The following is a 22,699-nucleotide window of genomic DNA, read 5'->3' as shown; positions in this document are numbered from 1 at the left end:
ATTTATATACACTCCGGAGTGTATAAAAGACAAATTAGATTTATATACACTCCCGGAGTGTATATAAAAGACAAATAGATTTTATATACACTCCGGGAGTGTATATAAAAGACAAATAGATTTTATATACACTCCGGGAGTGTATATAGCCACGTTCTTTTACCATAGACATTGAGGAACTGAGGGATGTCTGTGATAACATGTCAGTGCCTGGAGCCCAGGAGTCTAGACCTTGGAAACAGCCTGGCACCCAGGCTATCTTTTGAGGCATGCCACTGTTTGTTTACATATGATAATCAGTTTAAGCTGGTGGGAGGGGAACTTGTAGTGTAAACCCTAGAAACAGCCTGGCACCCAGACTATATTTGTAGAGATGACACTGTGTGTTTACATATGCTAATCAGTTAAGCAAGTGGGACATGTTAGCCCTGGAAACAGCCTGGCACCCAGGCTATACATGTATTTGGAAAGATGTCACATGTTTGTTTACATATGCTGATAAGTTAAGCAGGTGGGAGGAGAACTGATTATGTGAAGCTCCATGGAAGCACTGGACACAATGACAGGCACTTTAACTTTCTCCCAGCTGCCTAACCCCAGAACCAGCACACTTGTGGTGCCAAACAAGCACGTCGGCAGAACGTATTTGCGTTTTTCATTGGGTTTTTGGTCAATGTTGCATCAGAATTTTGCCTGTTGCAGAGGATATTCTTTCTGTCATGACATTTGGAAACTACTGCCGAAACGATAACCTTATATGAGCGATTATATGAGACGTTCTGCCGAAATGCTTATAATGCACAATACATTACGGGTTTTGCGCAGGTGCAGTACGTTCTGCCGACGTGCTGCCAAACAGCTACCTTAGCAAGCTGAAGGTTATAAGAACATTTAACACAAGTAAAAGTGAAGTAGTAAACACTTTCATCTTGCTTTTTCTTCAAAGGAAATAGACATGTCTTTACATATTAAGGTTAAGCCTATATTACATGCTAAATCCTATTTCTGCTTGCATTAAGAATCTAAGAGATATTAACAACCCTTGTCCTGCGGGTCACATACATATATATGGGTTGCACATACAGTACCATCTATATAGCACCCTGTATAGGTACGATTTGATATTTCGATGATATTTCTCGTGCAATGCATCACACCCAACAAAACACAACGTATGCGGAAGTAACTACACCACAACGAGGCAAAAAAATTCAAGGGTCCATGACCTGATTAAGATATCAAATTATTTGAAAATATTGCATAAAAATTGCCAGCAGGACAAGGGTTTTTATTTAAGATATTTCCATTTCCTAGCATAAAATTGCCACTGGGCCTTATGCCCTTCCCAAGGAGGTTTAAAATGAGACCTACTTTGCAACCTCTTTAGTATTATGAATATGCAATGTATAAATAGAAGCAACCTTCACCTATCCTGTGTTACACAATGGCAATTTCTCACTGCCAGGGGCTGATTGGGCCTCCTTCTGGGGGCCTGACCAGTGGAGGGGTTGTTGGTAGGTACATGATTTGGTCAGGCTAACCTTGAGCAATCTGTAAAACCCTTCAAGCAATAAACCGTACTGTTTTTACATTTGGAAACCTGAGATTTACTAGAAAAGCTGTGGGAATGATACCATCTAATCTCACATGATAATACGACCAACATACCAGACAAATAAATGACATTATCAATATGACTGCCACGATATTCTCTGCCAAATATGGTGTTCTTTGGACTACTCCATTTGGTAAGGGGGTGCACTCTCTGGTCAAGTAGAAATGCTGTACAAAAGGAAAATTATGCAACAGGGCTCGAAATACTTTTTTCAGCCAGGTGGCGCATGTTGCCACCTGAGTCAAAAGCCAGGTGGCGCCATCAGTATTCAAGTGGCAACACTTCCAAGTTATCATTTTCTTCAAATCTGCTACTTATATCTATTACGTTTTCTTCTAGTTAACTACTTAAGTTTTATGTTATAAAATAAAGTAATGTAAAGAACACAAAAACTCTCAAACAACAATGTTTTAATAAAGAATGCCACCTTTACATCACTTCATCACAGGGCTGCCGCCGTGGGAATGCCACGCCTCTACATGGCGGCACACTTATGCGGGTGGTGTTACGTGCGCCTTGTTCTTCGTTTGCGCAAGGATAATGTTACTCTCATCTGCCAAATAAACATACCCCCCGGAATAAACATACCCCCTGGACAAATCTTCAAAATCTAATAAAAAATGGTATTAGCTCCCTTGATTTAAAAAAAAAATTGGGCATAGGTTCCCCGGATGACCCCTAACCGGGGGCCAAAGGTGCTTCCACAAGTTCAACAAGTGAAAAATACATGATACAAATTGTACATGTACTTATTACCTGGAACTTGGAGCAAGTATTCCTAAGGTGTTACGGACATAATTAATATATACCAAACTTTTTAACCCAATCATATTTCCCAAACAAAATCACATATTGACACAGCTGAACAAATAAAAATGTGATTATGTCTATAAACTCATACTAAAAAAAATTTAGAGACACTCAATAAAGAAAGTAAGAAAGAAAGAAAGCATGCTCTTAATATCTGATTCTCCCAATTGTAAAAGCCCCCACAGCATCCAACCGCACATTCATAGAAACAACATTATATTCTGACACTAGAAACCAATAAATTCGGAAAATTTCACGGTAATGTTTACAAATTAACCTTTTAAAAATACGAGTGAATTTTTATTTCTGTCGTTGCCGAAAATTTTTTTTTCATGCGTGTAATACTAGTACATGTATCTTGGACGCTTGGATGCTATCTTCACCTTTGACCACATTGTTGGAAGCAGCGTCGGCCATTTTCATTCTGTCTTTCGAGCTGTTTTTTCCGACAAATTTCGACCGTTTTAACATTTTACGGCCTCAGAAACTCATATAACGACGAAAACAAGTTGTAGTTGTTATTTTCATGCGTAAAATTTCTTCTGGGGATGGATTATTTTTCCGCCGAGCCGCCGAAAACTTAGCGTCGCATGCGGTCGGTCGGGCGGCCGGCAGGATTTTGTATCGGCGTGCTTTGCATGTAAACAAGGACAGTCGGAGTTGTTTACATGAAAATTGTGTTGTGAAACGCCAGCGAGGTGTCTGATTTTCTACCAATGAGAACGTTTTCTTTGTGGCGTCATGGCGAGATCGACAATTCATCGACAATTCACAAGATTGTGCCGACAATGGGGCCCGATCCATGCGATTAGCGGCTCGATCCACGCAAATTATAGTTTAGGAATAAGTGGCGCCAAGCAAAATCAGGTGGCGCCGCGCCAGTGCGCCACCGGGTATTTTGAGCCCTGTGCAATGAGACATCCCGTGCTTGTTTGTCCATCTTTCTGAAACATTCATGACATACTTTCTCCTTTCACAACAGTCATCAGTCATTCATGTACACAGTACAGTCAGGGCTCGAAATTCATGTTTGGGAATAGGTGCACTGGTGCACTCAACCTAAAATATTAGGTGCCCCCCAAAAAATTGGGTGCACCATAAAAAAAAAATAAGTATTATGTCAACAAAAACTAATTATGTTTCATATCTAAAGAAAAGTAGTTCAAGAATCATGAATGATTTTATTATTTTCTGACACTTAGATGTTACAAGTATGCTGCATGTATACAACTATACATCTTGACATACATTTGTACATAAACCTACAAAAATTTGTAAAAAATTGGGTGCACAGTTCCAAATTTGGGTGCACTAAGGTGTACATGTACCCAGTATTTCCAGCCCTGACAGTACAGTACAGTACCAACAAAGGAACACTTCTTTTCACTTTCAGGTGAATCTTTATTTACTTGCTGAGGCCTGAGGCTGGTATTTGAGGTTTTGTTCACCTGTTTGTTTACTAGAGTCCTGGTATGTCAACTGTATAACACTGGCTTTAGAACTCTCCATACCAGCTCACTGAAGACTGGGGATACTACTGTTAATTCAGCTATTCCGAATATTTAAAGGCATCCAATGCAGTTTCTGATATGGTTACTGGATTTTTAGGGTGCCACCCATAAAATAATCTAAAAAATTTTTGGGGTAGCCGTTACAAATCGGATGGCACCCAGGCTATAAGATAAAGGACTCACAGCATATTTTCAGTGTCATGAATTTGCTGTGTCACCGCGACAATGAAAGTTAAAACCTCAGCAAAAATGTCAAGATTTACAGTACAGCATATGTCCTCCTGTTTGCAGTGGAGACACCTAAGCTGAGCTTCAATAATTGATAAGCAGATTATTCCTGCTGTAAGGACACCTTAGCTGCTGACAGTGTGAGAGATGTATCATGCTAGTTAATAGATCTGACATGCAAATCATAGTCAGCATGGTTCAACCATTTACAAACACTTTGAAACAGCTTAATTTTTTTTAATGCACATTTCATGCCCATAGCCAGGATTTTGAATGGGGGGGTTCTTCCCACTGCTTGAGGGACCAGCGAGCGTTGTAGGCGCAAGGCGAGCGCCAACGGCATGCGTTTCCTATGGGGGTCCAGGGGCATGCTCCCCCGGAAAATTTTGAAAAATAAACCTTCTGAAATGGCATTTCCTGCATTTTCTTAGAGGATTTCAAAGAAAAAAAATCAGAGATAACTTTTTTCAATGACAAAGTGAGACGTTTTCCTACGATTCCAGCCTCGCTGGTGACACGAATCAGTCCATCTTTTAAAGAAAAATCTTGGACCTAAGATAGATAAAAGTGGACCAAAAAGTGGACCTTTGAGCCTTGTGGGGGGGGGGGGGGTCAGACCTCCCCGAACCCCCCTGGCTACGGGCATGCAACCTTTAGTTGGAGAATACTCTTCTCTTTATATAAACAGGTCTCTGACATAACCAAACTCAGTGAAAACCAGCCTCCACTCAGCAATGTTAGAATCTAACATTCAGCACCCACAGCTGAGTACATACTTATACAGTATTCAAAGCACAAAGCAAACTCAGGAAAGGATCTGTTTACCAGACTCGAGGAGTCAGTCAAAAGGTACTGTTGACAGACTAAAAGTAGCAACTCTTCTGTTTGACTGTAAGCTCTGCACTTGGCTCCTATACAAAAGTCTACTCATGCAAGACACATCACAAGATTGTCATCTGCACTTTTTGTGGTCCCTTAGGCCACACCGATTTAATATTATGGATGACATCCTCTGAAGACCCCCAAACTAGTGCGCGCGGGCGAAAAAAATAAAAATCCGGGCAAAAATAAAAATGCTACAAAACCACAGGAATACAAACCTGGTATTGTGAATTTTGCGCATTACATAGCGACGTATACGACAGGCCGACACATGCTGGATTTTTGCGGAATATATGAATCGACACTTCTGTACGTATGTACTGAGTTCTTTAGTCTTGGAGCTTCGGTAGCCTGGCTGCCGTCAACCAGAGTTATCACCACCATGCACTACCCAGGCCTAAAGCCAGGCCAGAGCCTCGGAATACGTGTTTTTTTTTTGTTTTTTTTTTGTTGAGATCGGGCGAAAATCAATGCGCGCGCGGATGTCATCCATAAAATTAAATCCTTGTGGCCTTATATAATTTTCCCCATTGACAAAAAGTACAAGCAAATCCTGTAAATAACAACCACCTGTTCACACAGACTTTATCAGTCCCGAGAGTGGTCTTCTTGGGAAGTTACAAGATTGTCATCTGGTGCAAGAACTGGAGAAGATCCTATTCATCTCAAATACCAATACATGTAGATCAATAGAAGGGAACAGAATTTGACACCTGATATTGATAACTATAGTCACCTTTTGGACTTTCTCTCTGTGTCAGAGGCAAGTGGTACTGCTATCGATACAAAAATTCAGTCAGAACATTTTGTAAACATGAAAATATTGTGTTTTTTTCCATAACAATGATCCAATCTCAATCTCCTTACCCCAAGAACCCAAGGAAATAAAGTTTATAAAAATAAAATTCACTGCCTCAAACATGAGGACACCAATCACTCCATATTATATATAGCCCAGGTAACTGCTGGTACTGAGATCAAGGACAATGCCAGATTGCTTCCACTGATTGAAACAAGAGGCCACATGTACTGCCATCTTTAGTCTGATAACAGCATTACATATACCTGCAGCACAACAGGATGGTAAGAGATGTCTCTTTTTGATGTCTGAAGAAATAAACGTTCAGTCTTGGCAGCCCTAAATCATATTAAGATTTTCAATCGTCGCATGATTTCATTGTACAGTTCATTTGGCTTGAACACCCTCTAATGTTGTTACTCAGATACTGGAGTGCTGAAGAACATAGTGCATCATCATCTGAAGTACTCTACAGCTTGTGTGATGGAACTACATTTTGTATCATCTCATCATCATCTTCCATCAAGCCATTCTATTCCCCTAGATGAGACACAAACATCTGAGGTGGTCTCTAATGTCCAATATATCCACAGTAACCTCTGTACGACCCAGGAGCAAATAACTTCAGAGTGATGTCTGTGCTTTGGAGCAGTAATCTTCGGAATTTGGAAATGAATAAGTTGTTGCTACCTCCTTGATGGATGGATAGAAGATGGTGTAATGACAGCGGGTCCGGGTTTTGTAAGGACAGGGGTTAGCCTAAGGGAAATCTGCGGAGGGTTTGGTTTCTTTATTTTTATGAACAGACGATGTAATGACAGCAATCCCCAGGGTTTCCCTGAAAAGAACTTCTTTAAGCAAGGAGTTTCATGTAACGTCCTTGCTGTAAGGAAACTCAGGAGAGGGTGTGAGGGTTTCTTTTTATGGACAGATCAATAGCGATGTAATGATAGTAATCCCCCTGGGTTCCCAGAAAAGAAGGTTACCTAAGGCAACTCTGGACGGAGTTTAAGGGCTTGGGGGGGGGGGTTCTTTGTTGAACAGATAGATAGATAGAGGTGTAATGACAGCAATTCTGAGGTTGCCTTAGGGAACTTTGGAGAGAGTTTTTTTGGTGTTGTTGAACAGACAGATTGGTGGTACAGATATATAGCAATTCTGAGGGTTTCCCAGAAAAGAAGGTTACCTAAGGCAACTCTGGACAACTTAGGACTTGGGGGATTCTTTTTTTATGAATAGACAGACCAATAGATATCTAATGACAGCAATCCCGAGAGTTTCCCAGAAAAGAAGGTTACCTTTAAGCAAGGAGCTTCATATAACGTCCTTGCTATAACTATAGTATAAGGGAACTCAGGAGAGGGTTTGAGGGTTTCTTTTTATGGACAGATTGATACAGATGTAATGACAGCAATTCTGAGGGTTTCCCAGAAAAGAAGGTTACCTGAGGAAACACTGGACAGAGTAAGGACTTGGGGGATTCTTTTTTCATGAACAGACAGACCATAGAGATGTAATGACAGCAATCCCCAGGGTTTCCCAGAAAAGAAGGTTACCTAAGGCAACTTTGAAGAGGCCTGGGTGCTTTAGGTGCTTTAAGGGGTTTGTTGAACATGGAAACCTGCTGTCTCTAGGGCCTTGGGAACAGGTGAAAGCACCTTTACTGTATTTATTGTATGTATATGTTTTGCTTACGTAAACAGTATGTATATTTTTCTTTGTGATGTGTGTTGTGAAAATAAACAATTGTCATTTTATCAGGCTAGGAGCTGTGATTTGTATAGTTTTGATTCGTTGCTGTCTTTTCACTTATATCATAGGTCTTTACACACATGTAGTGGAAAGAAATAGACCTTCTGATGCACAAAACAAGCTGCAACCCTACATCTGCTTGGAGAATACTCCAAGGTACAATTTAGTCACCAGCTCCATCATATTTACAACGTTTGACAGACTCTCGATACAAGCCCTGCAGGAAATCAGGGACAAATTCCAACGTTTGATTTCCCAAACGTCTCTGATTGAAAGCATCAATTAGATCTGAAAATCTGATCCTTACAGTTACATTGGCCGGCTTCCCAATAGCCATTGCCAGATCTTGGCACAAGAGCCTTAGGCCTAGGAAAAAAGATGTTGTTTCTTGTTTCCTGACTGTCCCTAGAAAAAATTGCCGACCCTAGTCTTTTTTTTTTTTTGTGGTGGACCCCTGCAAGGGACATCAATTTTTCAAGCTGAATGATTAACCATTTCTAGCTCCATGATCTGACACCTGAGTGATGAAACGTTGTATAATCGGTTTTCCAACATTGACATTGAAAATACAAGTGTCATGGGGCAAGTTTTACTTTGTTTAACTGTATTGTTGGATCAATAGAGATTGCCAAAGTCTGTGTAAACACAAGTTCAATCAGGAAGTCAAGCAAAAAGCAAGTTTCAGGCTAATTCCTACCGACTGACCCTTATTTTTTCAGGATTGAAACAGGAAACAACTTTTTCCTTGGCCTTACAACCGTTTAGTCTCTCCACAGGCCAGTTAGGGAACATCAGGGACCCTACGGTGGTCTGGCTGCCAGGCTAGCTAAAAACCATGATGGGGCCAAGCAAGGAATCAATAGAAACAACGTTGTCTCCTTGGTCCATTCGTCAATGCCACCCTCATTTAATAGTCTTCCTGAGATTGGAGTCTATCGGACCTCCCGAAGGTACATCACGTATTTGTCTTGTAAACAGAAACCGTGCCCAAACGATTTTCACACCGCCTTGCAAAACGTCTGTAGCCTGAATAAAGGCTCATTTCTAACCCACCATGGCGGCTCATATATGTATCATATATCACCTCTGTTAGCCATTCTGTACAAGAAAACACTCCTATAGCGTTAATCTTGCTTACAGATAAACAACAAAACCAGGTACCGCCCACCTAACCACTATCTTTACAACAGAAAGCGTGCTGAGTAGATTACAACAAATTATTTCCGAACTACTGAAATGCAGAGATAGCGGTGCCTCCGTAGCAGGCTTATAGAACTGGGGGTTTGGTGGTCTTCAGCTGTTTTCTGATCAAAAAACGGAGGTAATTCAACCAGGCCGGTTATGCTGTCTATATTCTATAAGAAAATAGCACATAAAAGATCCCAAATACCCTGAAAACCCCCCAGTTTTTGGCAAGCTATGGAGTCTAGCTAGGTGACATAGCGTTGTACTTACTGGTGTATGTTGTACCGCCTTGCCCCGGCCCCTCACCTCCAACCGCAAGCTCCCTGGCTAACAGGATGGGTAGAACTACCTCTGTAGGCCCGTGCCTCCTCTCCACCGAAATTTCCTCACACGGGGAGGCTTCTATCGTCAGGAATAGCGCGAAGAAAATCGATAAAATACAACACTACCTTCCGGCATTGGCCGCCGCTAGCGGGGGACATGCAATGACACCGCAGGCAAACGCGAACAAGAACGGCAAAACAACAGTCTCTCCTCGCACTATATCTGTTATGACTATATCAGAAAGTACGTATTATATTCATAAATATATGTTTAATTTGTTTCACGGAATATTTGAGATGAAATGATGGTAGAAATGTGCATTGGTGTTGTTTTGCGTTGCGATGCGTTGCGCCATTAGCGAAGACATCCAACACCTGTACTGTAACATAGACGAAACACCTGTAACGTTATTTTGCGTGTCAACTCAAGTTACACATCACAAATCACGTCAAAAGCATGTCTGGTTCAAAATACAGCTTGGTCTCTGATATCTGCAGAAAGAAAAGATGAAATCTGAGAAAATAATACATTGCGTTGCGACCTTCTATCTAATATATAAAGTTCTATTATAAGTTTCGTAACATCTAAATTCGACTTAAGGAAAGTTAACTTAAATTCATGAGATCTGGTCGGGCTAGTCCACCTGTTATAACGGTACTTTTTGTTGTTGCTGTTTTGTTTTGTATTTAAAGAGTTCGTTAGTATTGGCATAGGGAGAGAATCTACAATTTAAAAAGTCGCTTAGATCAACGTCAAAGAATTCAAAATTCCAGTTGTCATATTTGTCACGTGTTGCCGGCGTGGCTATAACGTTACAAAATCTCCAAGCAGATACAAGGAGCCAGTTCACTCTGCGTGTTTTGCGCCTATTTGTTTGACCCTATAACCTCCTAGGTTTGACAAAATTTGATACTCTTTTCTAGTACATTGTATTGTGTTTCTAACAGATGGACACAGATAGTCATTAAAAAGACATGTCTAGTAAATTAGGGTTAGTTAGAAGAGTCGAGTCGAGGAAGTTAAATGAATGAATGAATGAATGAATGAATGAATGAATGAATGAATGAATGAATGACTTTATTTCAGGTTATCCCCACAGTACAAACATAAAACCTCAGAAACACTAAACATACAACAATTTACGTAGTTCTGGACTGACAATCAGACCTCAATAGACAGTATATTATACTATTGTTGGTACTTTTACAGTTAAACACCTGAACATCCAAAATCACATCCATTCGCTTGAGTAACTGCTTTTTGGCGTATCTTCTTACCTGGATGTCTAACCTTCACTGACGTGAAACATCCGAAGATTGTATAAAGTTTAAAGTTGCAGTTTGAAATGTGTCGCTAGAGACCGCTTGCGCACGGTCTTTTATTGCGTAGTTTTGACCTGCCCGAATTCAAGCTCACTCAATCAGTGGTGAATGTCTCTGATATTAAAAGATCAGAAATTTAATAGTCCTACTATTTTGGCAAATTTCTTTCTACGCTAAAGGTTTCTTGACCAGATAATTCGTGGACTTCTTGGTGGTTATTTTGTAGGTCTTCTTTGGGGTCGTAGCCTTCATGGCTTTGGGCTTTTCGGCTTGGTGGCCTTGGGTTTTTGTTTGGTGACCTAGCTCAGGTTTCTTGACCGACTTTTTGGACGGTTTCTTGACAGACATCTTCATACAATATAAAATCATGCAATACAGGCCTTATTTGAATAACGTTAATTTCTTAAGAGTGATTCAGAATGTCATTTTTTATGACTTTATCATGATCATCTTTGGACAACTTGTATTGCCTGATCATGAATAGAGAATAGTAAAATCACAACACAATTCAGGAGTTTCTCCTGCCATGTTGTTTTTATCAAATAAAGTTCAAAGTTGTATTTTATACTGTAATTATGAAGACTTTGTATCATCAAAGGGAGAACGTTAGAATGATTAACGTTACGTCAGTCCAATGTATGATAAAACGCAAAATAACGCATATATTACCTACTTTTCCGATTTGTGCGAAAAAAAATGTTTTTTTTTTATGCTAAACCCCATCACGGATCGACTTTCGCTGAGATAACAATAACCCGATAAATTAAAGGATTATCCATAATTGCAAGCAGCTTTCGAGAGACAACTGTCAAAACTGATAAAGCGACCCCATGCCGCGTAAAGCTTGATGATATCGGTTCCTGTTGCCGAAAGATTAAAATCAAGTCGTTTATGAGTTAGGTTTTGTCACATTCGACCCTGTGGATACTTTTAATAATGTATTATTTTAATATGTAATTTAGGCTTTTTATCAGGCTTTCTTTTTTTGCACTAGTATCTTTTTTTTTAATGCAAAGAAAAAAGCCCGATAAAAAAAAAGCCTCTAAACACGCCAAAAATAAGCCAAAACCCAAACCTCTGCCTGGAGAGTATTATAGATACTTATACAGTTGCTAAATCCTAAATTCCTTGTGTGTATTCAGTGTTTCAGATTTTTCGCCTGTATCAGGAAAAAGTTTGACATTTCTGTGACACTACCCAGTCGCCTAGCTTTATTTAGAGGGCCTGCATGGGGGTTGTGATTACGAATTACGCAAGTTTTCGCCGCCGATTACGAATTATACGTCAAAGTCTCAGAGCTGATTACGACTTTACGATTTGCGACTAATGTCCAATTACGAATTACGTTGATTTTTGCGGAGGCTGCCTACGATTTACGAAGTCTAAAAAGGCCTGATTACGCCTTACGAAAAACGGCATGCAGACCCTCTGTTTACACTTGAAGGTTACTCTGGAGGACAAAGTTCATAGGTCAAGGCCGTCGTTCAGAACTTGTGAACTTTGGCACAGATGTGGGCGTTTCACCCTTCCGCAGTAACCTTACACCCCACAGCTGCAAACTTTAGTCAGTTTTCTTCCCGATTCTTGGAGAATTTGTAGCCTCCACCAGGCCTTCCTTTGGGACTACGGATCATATAAGAATTCGGCAAGAAGGACTGAGTAAAATTAGCCAAGGGAGTCCGGCCGCTGGGAGGTAGTTTCTTTCCCTCTAGACTGCGCAGCCTGTCAAAGTCTCAAACCTACAAGGCGGCCAAACTCCCCTCGCTGGCAAATATTCTCCCATATAGCCAGAGTAGTTAGTCTGGTACTAGTGGTAGAGACTAGTCACTAGAGAATCTGAGGTTGTAGCTACGTTAGTGAGGATGTGGCCGGATGTGGAGGATAAGAGGACGGTCCTGTACGGGACGGGGGCAGTAGGCGGGGCGGTAGCGGCGGCCGGGCTGTACAGCTTCCTGTATCCGAGGGTGTTACGCGATCGGCACCAGGTCAAGCTAGAGCTGGCTATCATCGAGAGGTATCTGTGTTCTTGTTGCCCTTGGTTTACGTCTATCTTTCCACTACTCTCTGCTTGGTTCCTTGTTAATTCTAACCGCTCTGCTACTTAATGTGCTAACTTGCTTTGTGCACATGTGTGTTTTGGAAATGTTTAATTCTTCTCAAATCTTGCCTTATTAGTTTCTATGTAGTTTGAAAACGCTCTGTAACGTTACATTTTAGTGTCATACTGTTCATGTCTGCTCTTAGGTTATCTCTTGTCCCAGCTAATGTTACAATATCGCTTCTTAAGTTCTTTATTTGGTTGGCTACTCCAATGATTCATGGCTGCTGTCGACCTCATTTCAGAGGAGCTGCTCACAGCCTCTCTTTCTCGTATCTCCTGCAGTAGATGTATTGATTATGTTTACCTTCATAGAAAAGGAAAACATATTGTTTTTGCTCTATATCTTCGTCTTCAAACACTAAGGTCAATGACCTGGACCAGACGTCTGTCGCCATGGTAACTGGTGCTGTAGCAGACACCCAGTGGTGTTGGGTTACATTATGTAGCAAGTTGGTTTCTTTTCCTCTGCATTTAAGGTTCACCAACATCATCCTGTCTGGCGGCACGGTGCTGACACAGTTCGCGGACGCCGTGAGAAACCACCCGGACAAGCCGTTCGTGTTGTTCGGCGATGAAGTCCACACGTACGCACAGGTAGGAAAAACTTAATTGCACGGCGCAGCGGCAGCTGGCTACATTACACCAATCGACTTCTTACACTTAACCCTTAAACATCTAACTCTAGGCATTGTCTAAAGCTATCTAATGACAATGCCCCTACTGTACTTGGTGACAGCGAGTTCCACTCTGCGATAGTTCTAGGAAAGTGAGTGTGAGTGAGTGTGAATGAATTCTTGAACACCTCAGTCCTTGGTTGCTAATTTTGGTACTTGAAGGCATGGCTATTTCTTGTTATAGAATCTTCCTGTTTGTATATTCAATTTGTGACTTCCTCAGGTGGACTCTATGGCGAACCGTGTGGCTAACTTCTTCTACGGGCGGGGGTTCCACAAGGGGGACACCGTGGCCCTGCTGATGTACAACGGGCCTGCCTTCGTCTGGACTTTCCTGGGCCTGGCCAGACTCGGGGTGAAGATGGCTCTTCTCAACACCAACCTCAGGGGACAGGGGCTCATGCACTGCTTCAGGGTGGCGGGGGCAAAAACACTGATTGTTGGGCAAGGTAAGATATAAAGCTTTATGTAATCCCTCAAGCAGTAGGTTTTGTTTCTGTTACCTTTTGTTTCACACTAGCCTTTATGTGGCAACTGTTATACGTTTTGTTTAAAACTATAATAATTACTTTTAAAACATTGTTTTTGCTCTGATTCTTCTTCAACTTTGTCTTCTGCATCTCCATCTTCTTTTGGACCATGGCGGACAATGATCAAAGATCAATGACCTGGAACAGATGGCTGTCACCATGGTGACCGGTGCTATAGTGTTGGGTTACATTTATGTAGCAAGTGGCAGGACAGAGTTGGAGGCGCTGGTCACCATATTATAATTAAAGTTGGAATAATTAAACAGAGCAGTAGTTTATATCCTTATGCGAAGGTAAACATCATGCATTTGCTTTGAAAATGCCACCTTTCTAGTTTCTGTATATTTCTTGCCTTCACTAGGACAACCTCTCATGGACGCCACCTTGGAGCTGCAGCCGGAACTGCAGGCGGAGGGTGCCTCCATCTGGCTGCAGGGTCCTGCTCCCCCCCTGCAGGCATGTCCGCCCTGGATGGACCGGTCCAGCGGGAATCCGACCAACCGCTGCCGGTTAAAGTCACCATCTTACCCACAGACACACTCTGTTACATCTATACCTCAGGAACTACAGGTGAGTATAATCTTCTATGCAAGAATCATCATTGAAATATTATAATATTACATATTCTGTAACGAAATATACTCTGGTGTTATTAAGTAGCAGGGAGAAGTGGTTGGTGATGATCAGTACAACGAAAAAAAAAATTTTCTATCGAACCATTCACCAACCTGATTCAATAATTACTAGTACAAAATAATGTATTCACAAACTTTTATTCCTTTCTCAACTCCTTTCAAGTTTTCATCTTATCCGAAAAATAGAGGTAAAACTACATTATGTTTTCATGCTGCATGAGCCTTTTCACAGATTCCAAGTGTTTTAACTGCTCCTTTTTCCAACCCAGGTCTCCCCAAAGCTGCCATTATTCCCCACACAAAGTTCATCATTGGCAGCAACAGCCTGTTCCACATCCAGGGGTTCAGTTCAGACGATGTCATGTATGTCACCCTGCCTCTGTACCACTCCAGCGGGCTCATGCTGGGCATGGGAACTACCATCAGCAAAGGTACCTGACTCTTCCAATACCAGTAATTATTAAATCTGGACAAGAGATTAGCCTCTACCAGGCTTCAGAAGCAGCTGGAAAGAGTAGAACTTGGTGAAACTGAAAGCGTCAGAGATAACATGCCAGGGGAGATAGAGAGTATGTTTGCTGCACCCGGTTTCTACTCTTTCCAGCCGCCTCCCAAAGCCTACGTAGAGGCTAACAAGAAACTTCACCCAAAGCAATTTTAGGACGGTAAAACTGGTAGTAGCAGATCCTACCACTACATATTCACTTGGAACACAACAGGTAAGGTTGATAGTATGTTTAAAGTTAAAACTTTTAATCCAACACAAAAATTCTCTCACCTAGAGCTTTCCACCAGTCACTCTGGCCTTCCTCAGTAGACTGACCCAGGGAAGCTTGTCACGTGGCTTCTATGAAGTGTGACATCAACACTGGGTCAGTCTACTAAGAAAGACCAGAATGACTGGTTGAAAGCTCTAGGTGAGAGAATTTTTTGTGCTGGACCAAAAGTTTTTACTTTAAACATTTAACTACCAATTTTTAACACAGATGAACTTTCATGATAGTATTGTAGGTTGATAGTATGTTGAGCAGATATCTCACATTGAAAAAAAAAATTCTGATCATGTCTTTTATTGGTTCACTGTAGGTGCAACAATGGCGCTGAGAGGTAAATTCTCTGTGCACCACTTTTGGGACGACTGTCGACATTACAAGGCGACTGTTATTCTCTACATTGGAGAGCTGCTGCGTTATCTGTGTACTGCTCCTCAGGTAAGGATGTTAAACTAGATTCATTTGTTAAACTGCCTAACCCCATAACTAATACAAATTTGATGCCAAATTCCTACCTTTGCATTCTAAAGGCTGATTACAGTAAAGCTGTACTACAGGGCTCTAAGTGATTTCAGTCAGGTAGCTCTTTGATCAAGTCAAAAGTCAGGTTTAGACTTTTAAGCCTGTTGGATATTTTAGTTTTCTTATACACAACTAACCTGGGTGTCATCCGATTTGTAACGGCTACCCTGAAAAAATCGTCGTAGCCGTTACGAATTGTATGGCACCCAGGCTAATACACAACAACCGGTAGGGATTTTTCCTACCTTGCTGAGGTTTTGATTATTTTCGGAAGTTACATGTAGGTTACTCATTAACATTTTAAGTAAAGTAATAACTGACTGTCTAGCTATACCAAGATTTTACTGTACTGTACTTGGTAGCAATGAATTTGAGTCTCTATGATTATAAGTTCTAGAAAAAAAAAATTCTTAAACATGTACAATCCCGGTTTCATAACTCTGGTACTTAAAGGCCTGACTATTTCCTGTTCTTTACCACGTGTAGCGCCCAGATGACAAGCAGCACAGCGTGCGTCTGGCGTTTGGGAACGGTCTCCGGCCGGACATCTGGCAGCAGTTCCAGGACCGCTTCGGGATCCCGCGGATCGGAGAGTTCTACGCCATGACGGAGGGAAACGTCGGGCTGACAAACCTCCACAACAAGGTCGGGGCTGTTGGGGTGGCATCTCCTTACTACAGGGTGAGTGGGGATTTGATAGCATGTGTAGCTTCGTGGTCAAAGACCAAGAGGTTATAAAATTGATCTCCGGTTGTTTCTCACCCCAGGTGCATGGAAACACTGTCGGTACTTAACATTATAGTGTGTGTAGTCCAGTAGTAAGTAACGCTTCCTCTGGAAGACTGTGATTGGGAGTTCGAATCCCTGCGCTGTCCCAATAGCTAGGACGGATCATTAAGCTATGGTCCACTGTTCACTGCTAGTTATTGGAGAGAGCTAAGTAGGTACAGTGAACTTATAGTAAAAACAACATACCGTCTGCTCTAATAAACTTAACATGTTTGAGATCTCTTTTCATAGCACTTTTTTCAGAAATATCTGCCATTTTCTGTGGTCAAGTGTGAAATCGATACAGGAGAACCCACCAGGGGAAAGGACGGAAAATGTACAGAGGTTAGAATAAGTCAGTTCCTCTTCAGTTACTGAAGGTGACTTAGGTTTTCTTTTTTTTCAGAAATATCGTCCATTCTCAGTGATCGAGTGTGACATTGACACAGGCGAGCCTATCAGGGGAAAGGATGGAAAGTGCACCGAGGTCAAACTAGGTCAGTTCTTCTTGTGCAGTAGTATGTTTTAATGTTGCTTTTAAATACATATTAGCATTTCAATGAGTCACAGTCAAACTAAATCCTTACCAACACTAATTTGGCCATTAAATAAGAACAGATCAGCATTTCAGCACCAAGGACAGGACATCTACGTGCCCTACGTGTGTGTGTGACTGTGCGTCCGTGCGTCCGTGCGTGTGTGTGCATGTGTGTGTATGTGTGTGTCTGTGTGTATGTGCTTTTACAGTTCAAGCTATTACACATCTAAGATGTCTGAAAGTTTCTAAATTCTCCCCCCCCCCCCACCCCAGGTCAGCCAGGCCTGTTGGTGGGACCGGCAGATCTAACCACTCCGTATGTCACGTACCTCGGGAAATGGGAACTTATACCGCGTGTGCGTGTGTGTGCGTGCATTGTGTGCTTTCACGTATCAAACGATTACACTCACTCACTCACTATCCAGGATTACATTATACTGCTGCTGTTGTCCCTGCCACAGGGGTTGGCAGCAGTTGGCTAGTAGTACTGGTCTTCACACTGCACCTCCAGGCAGCCCTATCCAGTGGGTTTACACTGGCAAGGCCGCGCTGTCTAATATCTCTCTTCACACACACACTATCCATCTATCCACACATCTAAGATGTCTGAATGTTTCTATACTACCCTTTGCAGGTGAGCCCGGCCTGTTGGTGGGACCAGCAGACCCGGCCACGCCCTACGTCGCCTACCTCGGGAAACGGGAACTCACCGAGAAGAAAATCTTACGAGACGTCTTCCAGGACGGGGACGCTTTCTTCAACACGGGAGACCTGATGATGATCGACAAGGAGTTCTTCATCTACTTCGTGGATCGGGTCGGAGACACATTTAGGTGGGGAACTGTGACACTGTTTCTGTGTCCATATAAGCCAGTATCTGTCTTTCCTCCATGTGACAGAGGTTTGCCGCTCTTGAAAAAAGTTTGGCCAATTCTTCATCTTTGATAGAAACAGGGTTAGGGGTTAGGGTTAGGATTAAGAGTATGGGGTTTGTTTATAGTTTTGATATGTAGTGTGTTTTCCCCAGGTGGAAGGGAGAGAACGTGGCGACCACAGAAGTTGCCGAGGTTCTCAGTAAGATGGAAGGAGTGCAGGAGGTCAATGTCTACGGGGTCAAGGTGCCAGGTGGGGAAAGTCCTTGAAATTTACTTTAATCACTAACTGTCTTGTTTGATATTCTTGAAAAATATCTTTCTAGAATTACAGATCCAGAGGTATACAGTGGTGACAGTTTCAGTGAATTTTTTCCTCAAATTTTTTTTCCATTCTTCACTTGAAATTAAACCCTGGATAGTTGCCGTACTCAACTGATGGAGTTTTTTTCCACTTTCTTTAAATTTGCATTAGCTTTCAGTTAATGCAGTACATTCCTTTGCATTAAGTAACCTTTAAGTTTGTTTGTTTGTCTTCAGGCCAGGATGGTCGAGCAGGCATGGCGTCCATCCTCCCAAACCCCGGACAGAAACCCGATTTCCGGCGCTGGTACAGGTACATCCAGGCGAAGCTGCCTCCCTACGCTCGACCACTGTTCCTCCGCCTTACGGAGGAGATCCAGGTATGCTTGTTTATTGAAGGAACCTCCAGTTAGTGGCAATACAACCACTACTCTTCCTGGAGTGCTCTTAATTTGTAAAATACAAACATTATAACTACCATTCACATAATGTGTCATTCACTTTTAACTACTTTGAAAAAGAAAATGTTGTGTTACTAACATTAATTTTGCCATCTAATGATAATAATAACTTTTGCACATTTAATGTCAATCAATAACCTCATTAAACAATATATAATTACATAAAAATGTTAGCCTGGATTATCATTAATTTGCTAGGTTTCGGAGAGTAAAATGCACATTTAGCATCAATTAATAATATCAATCATTTATTAATAATCCAGGTGACGGGAACGTTCAAGCACCAGAAGGCCGTGCTGGTGAAGGAAGGGTTTGACCCCGGGAAGGTCGGGGACCCGCTGTTTGTGGTCGACAATGGCAGGAAATCCTACGTCCCTCTGGACCAGCCCGCCTACAGGAGGATTGTAGTAGGGCAGGCCAGGCTGTAGGACAGGACCAGAAGTCTGTCACCATGGTAACAGACGCCTGGACCAACCCGTCTACAGGAGGATTGTCGGCGGCCAGGCCAGGCTGTAGGACAAGTTTTGGCAGGATTGTTTTTGCTGTTTCTTCTTCTTCTCCTCCCCCAAACATTAGGGTTAATATGATCTGAACCAGATGGCTGTTACCACATTACCTGGTGCTGAAAGTTTATGTTTTTGTTCTGTTTCTTCTTCTTTTGTTCCAAACAAGTAAGGTCAATTACCTGGACTAGGCATCTGTCACCATGGTAACTGGTGCTGTGGCAGACACCGCGTGGTGTTGGGTTACATTATGTAGCAAGTGGTAGGACAGAGTTGGATGGCATGTTCACCATATACATTGTGTTTGTTAGGGAAGTGAAGTGGGTAGGCTATGAGAAGGTAAACTATATGCATTTGCTTTGCAAATTTCTGGTTTCATAAGAATCATGCAATTTTTTGTTATGCAGTAAATTTCTACTCATCCAAGAGAAAGAAAACAAATTTTTTGAGGTATAGTTTTGAATTGTGAAAGAGATCAAAAAAGAGATACAGAATACTATACTTTTAAATAACTAGAGATTATATGTGGCAGTGATGAAGCTTTATACAGATACAGACTACTATTAAAGAATTGGAGATTATACTGGACAGTGATCAAGCTCTTAATTGATACAGAATGCTATACTTTTAAAGAATTGGAGATTACAATGTTGTATACTTGACAGTGAACATTTTTGTATACAGTAGAGGCAATACTGAGCTATATGAGATTAATTTCTATAAATTCATTTTAACTGCTTTTGTTAAGAGCTGAAGATATCACAGTGAATTTCAAGATGAAGATTTTTTTAAATCTTTTTTTATAACCAGAAGAGAATTAATCTGTCAGCTTTAGCTTTTGGAATGTGCAAATAAAGTAAATTTTGTTGCTATGACAATGCATACATGACTTGTATTTGTTGCTAACAGCGTCAACAGCAGGATTTTCTAGTAGCTTTTAGTCAGATTATTTAATGTATTCTACTGAGGGAATGTTGGCAAATAGTGAAATTAGTCCATATAGGCTTATACTCCAGTGAGTAACCAAGCATTTGGCTAATGATTCTCTATACATATGGACAGGCAGTAAGGAAAGGTTTAAGTATATAGTATAGATATCTCAGCCTGTTAGAATTGTATGGTGTATGAAATTGATGTAAAATAATTTTATATATTAAATCAATTTTATGAAATCAGAGGGAACTGGCAGACCCTTTTTCTATTCAAATGATGTTTTTATTTTGTACATCAAGCTAACCTGCATTCCCACACCATTGCTACAAATGAATACAGTCTTGAATGGTGTAAATTATTTCTTAATATACTAATTGATGATCACTATCACCAAATGTTTCATACATGTCAATGTAAGGCACTTAATGCAAAAATGTAGCCTCTACCAGGCTTCAGAAGTGGCTGGTATGAGTAGAAATCGGCACAAATCAAATAACATAATATATATAGAAACTTAAGATACAATGTATTTCTGCTAATAACAATGACTTCCCTATTGACAGTAAACAAAACTTACTCATTCCAATATTGATACCTGTAAATCAATGTGAGGTCACCAATAAGTATTACATAACAGTTACTGTAATATTCAGTGTAAACTTTGCAAACGTTTGTACATTTTTACATGCACCAATGCAATGGAAAACAACCTGTTTGTATCGTAAAAAAAAATGAAGCGAGCTACGTCCTATCCTAGAATGTGATCTCCAGAATGAGGTGATTAATATTGACTGCATGATTGTATAATATTAATAACCAGGATGATTGACACAGTGCAACTACATGTAATCAATTTCTGACTTGATGCTGCTATCGGATTCCGAAGTTAAATGCAAAACTCATGCTTTCAACCATTGTTCCAGACACCGGTACATTTAAAATACCTGCATGGCACATGAACAGTTACTGCATGTTAACAGCCCTTGTGCAACAGCGTATATGCAACATTTGGCTAAAATACAATGTATATAGGGCTTACTAAGTTACCATGTAACACCAAGTTATACTATTTTCTTTTTCGGAGGTAGAAAAAATACAATCATCATGTAGGAAAGCTGTTACAAGCTGTTAGTAGCAGTATGTTAAATTTACATCAGATTCTGTTTGTTTCTTGCATTGAAAATCACTGCAAATATCTTACACCATTTCTTCAGTTACTGTAGTTGCTATGATCTCTTATATATAGTATACTAAACATCTAAGATTTCCTAGCCTGGTATCCAGCCTTGTTAGCTTTAGTCCGCTACCCAAGATCCGCTCCCCGCCAACAAAGCTAACAAGGCTGGATACCAGGCTAAAGATTTCCAGGCCATCCACAATTATATATTTAACTGAAAATGCTGCTTTATCCATTTCAATTCTACATTGAGGCTGGAAGAAACTAAATACACCTCTCAAAGACCTTTTATCACCATCATGATTCATAAAGAAAATCACCTCCCAAATCAATTTACAGCAAAAAAAAAAATAATGTCAGTCTACTTTTGGTCACCATAAACATTCAAATCTCCTGATTCCTGTCTTTCCCATTCTACAAGTGGCCACCTAATTATACACAAGTCAAATTCTAATTCCTGTGATTCTATAGGAAATACATTTTTTTTGTATTGTTACCAATCTGAAAAATTTTTTTCACCAGGTTGGTAGAAGATCAGATACTGGCCCAAGGGTTTTCCTTTTTACACGACCAGTATATTTGTCTGCCACCTTGTTTACATTTCAATGCCACTCAGATGTCTTCCTCAGTACTCCAGTCAGAAGCTCTGAGGAAGGTGTCTGACAGGCATCGAAATATAAGCAGGTGAGAGACATTACTGGTTGTGTTAAAGGAAACCCTATTATCCTATTATTACTGAGTGATGTTTTTAATAAGCCAGGTTACCAGACCTATTTTAGCTACCAAGTCTATTCTGTGGAGAGGGTAATGTAGAGCTAAAATAGGTCTGGAAACCAGGCTAGTTTTTAATTTTAGTTGATAAGTTGACAGTGACGAAAATGAATCTGAAAATGATTTTATCAGGTTGGTAGAACATACTATTAGGATATTTGGGTTTTCTATTTACACAACCAGTACTGTCTAAACGCCTATCAGACATCTCAGAGCTGCTGCTACATACATATATAGTGGCAAGAAGCAGTTACTCCAGTCAGAAGCTCTCAGGAAGGTGTCTGACAGGTATTGAAACGCAACAGCATCAGGTGAGAGACATACATGTAACTGGTTGTGTTACGGGAAAACCCCAATATTGTATTATTACAAAAAAACAAATTTAAATGAAAATGTTTTCAGTCCTAGTTGCTCAGTTGACAGTGACCTGCCCGTTCACTATGCCCTGGTAGAGCCCAGTGTCCAGCGGTATGTAGGTTTTCCTGCTCGTGTACTGGTTGTGTTAAAGGAAGCCCTGATATCCTAATTTCGAGCCCTGTGGTTGATCAGTTGACAGTGACCTGTCCGTTGATGATCCCATGGTACAGCCCCGTGTCCAACACAAAAAATTCTCTCACCTGTTGACATCACACTTCAATGTGACAAGCTTCACTGGGTCAGTCTACTGAGGAAGACCAGAGTGACTGGTCGAAAGCTCTAGGTGAGAGAAT

At 41.0% G+C, this 22,699-nt stretch overlaps 2 protein-coding genes and 1 pseudogene across 3 annotated transcripts in view; 1 reads left to right on the top strand and 2 right to left on the bottom strand.

The window, feature by feature from the left end:
- LOC109463519 (tumor necrosis factor alpha-induced protein 8-like protein) overlaps window positions 1-9,271 on the bottom strand; it is a 19,522-nt gene extending 10,251 nt beyond the window's left edge. For both annotated transcript variants that reach the window (XM_019760356.1, XM_019760357.1), the window contains exon 1: window positions 9,053-9,271. In XM_019760356.1, the coding sequence (XP_019615915.1) occupies window position 9,053 (1 nt within the window). In that variant the 5' untranslated portion in view covers window positions 9,054-9,271. The remainder of the gene's footprint in view (window positions 1-9,052) is intronic.
- A 2,974-nt stretch (window positions 9,272-12,245) lies between these two features.
- On the top strand, window positions 12,246-19,033 carry LOC109463503 (annotated as a pseudogene).
- Window positions 19,034-22,482: 3,449 nt separating this feature from the next.
- LOC109463524 (very long-chain acyl-CoA synthetase-like) overlaps window positions 22,483-22,699 on the bottom strand; it is a 10,528-nt gene continuing 10,311 nt past the window's right edge. Inside the window, exon 13 of the mRNA XM_019760362.1 lies at window positions 22,483-22,527. The gene's annotated coding sequence lies outside the window, so the exon portion shown is untranslated. The remainder of the gene's footprint in view (window positions 22,528-22,699) is intronic.

The sequence above is a fragment of the Branchiostoma belcheri genome, unplaced genomic scaffold (genome assembly GCF_001625305.1).
Source record: "Branchiostoma belcheri isolate BF01 breed outbred unplaced genomic scaffold, Haploidv18h27 scaffold127, whole genome shotgun sequence".
NCBI classification, from domain to species: Eukaryota; Metazoa; Chordata; class Leptocardii; order Amphioxiformes; family Branchiostomatidae; genus Branchiostoma; species Branchiostoma belcheri.
Note: the sequence above shows the minus strand (reverse complement) of the source record. Positions and strands in the feature narration are given on the sequence as shown.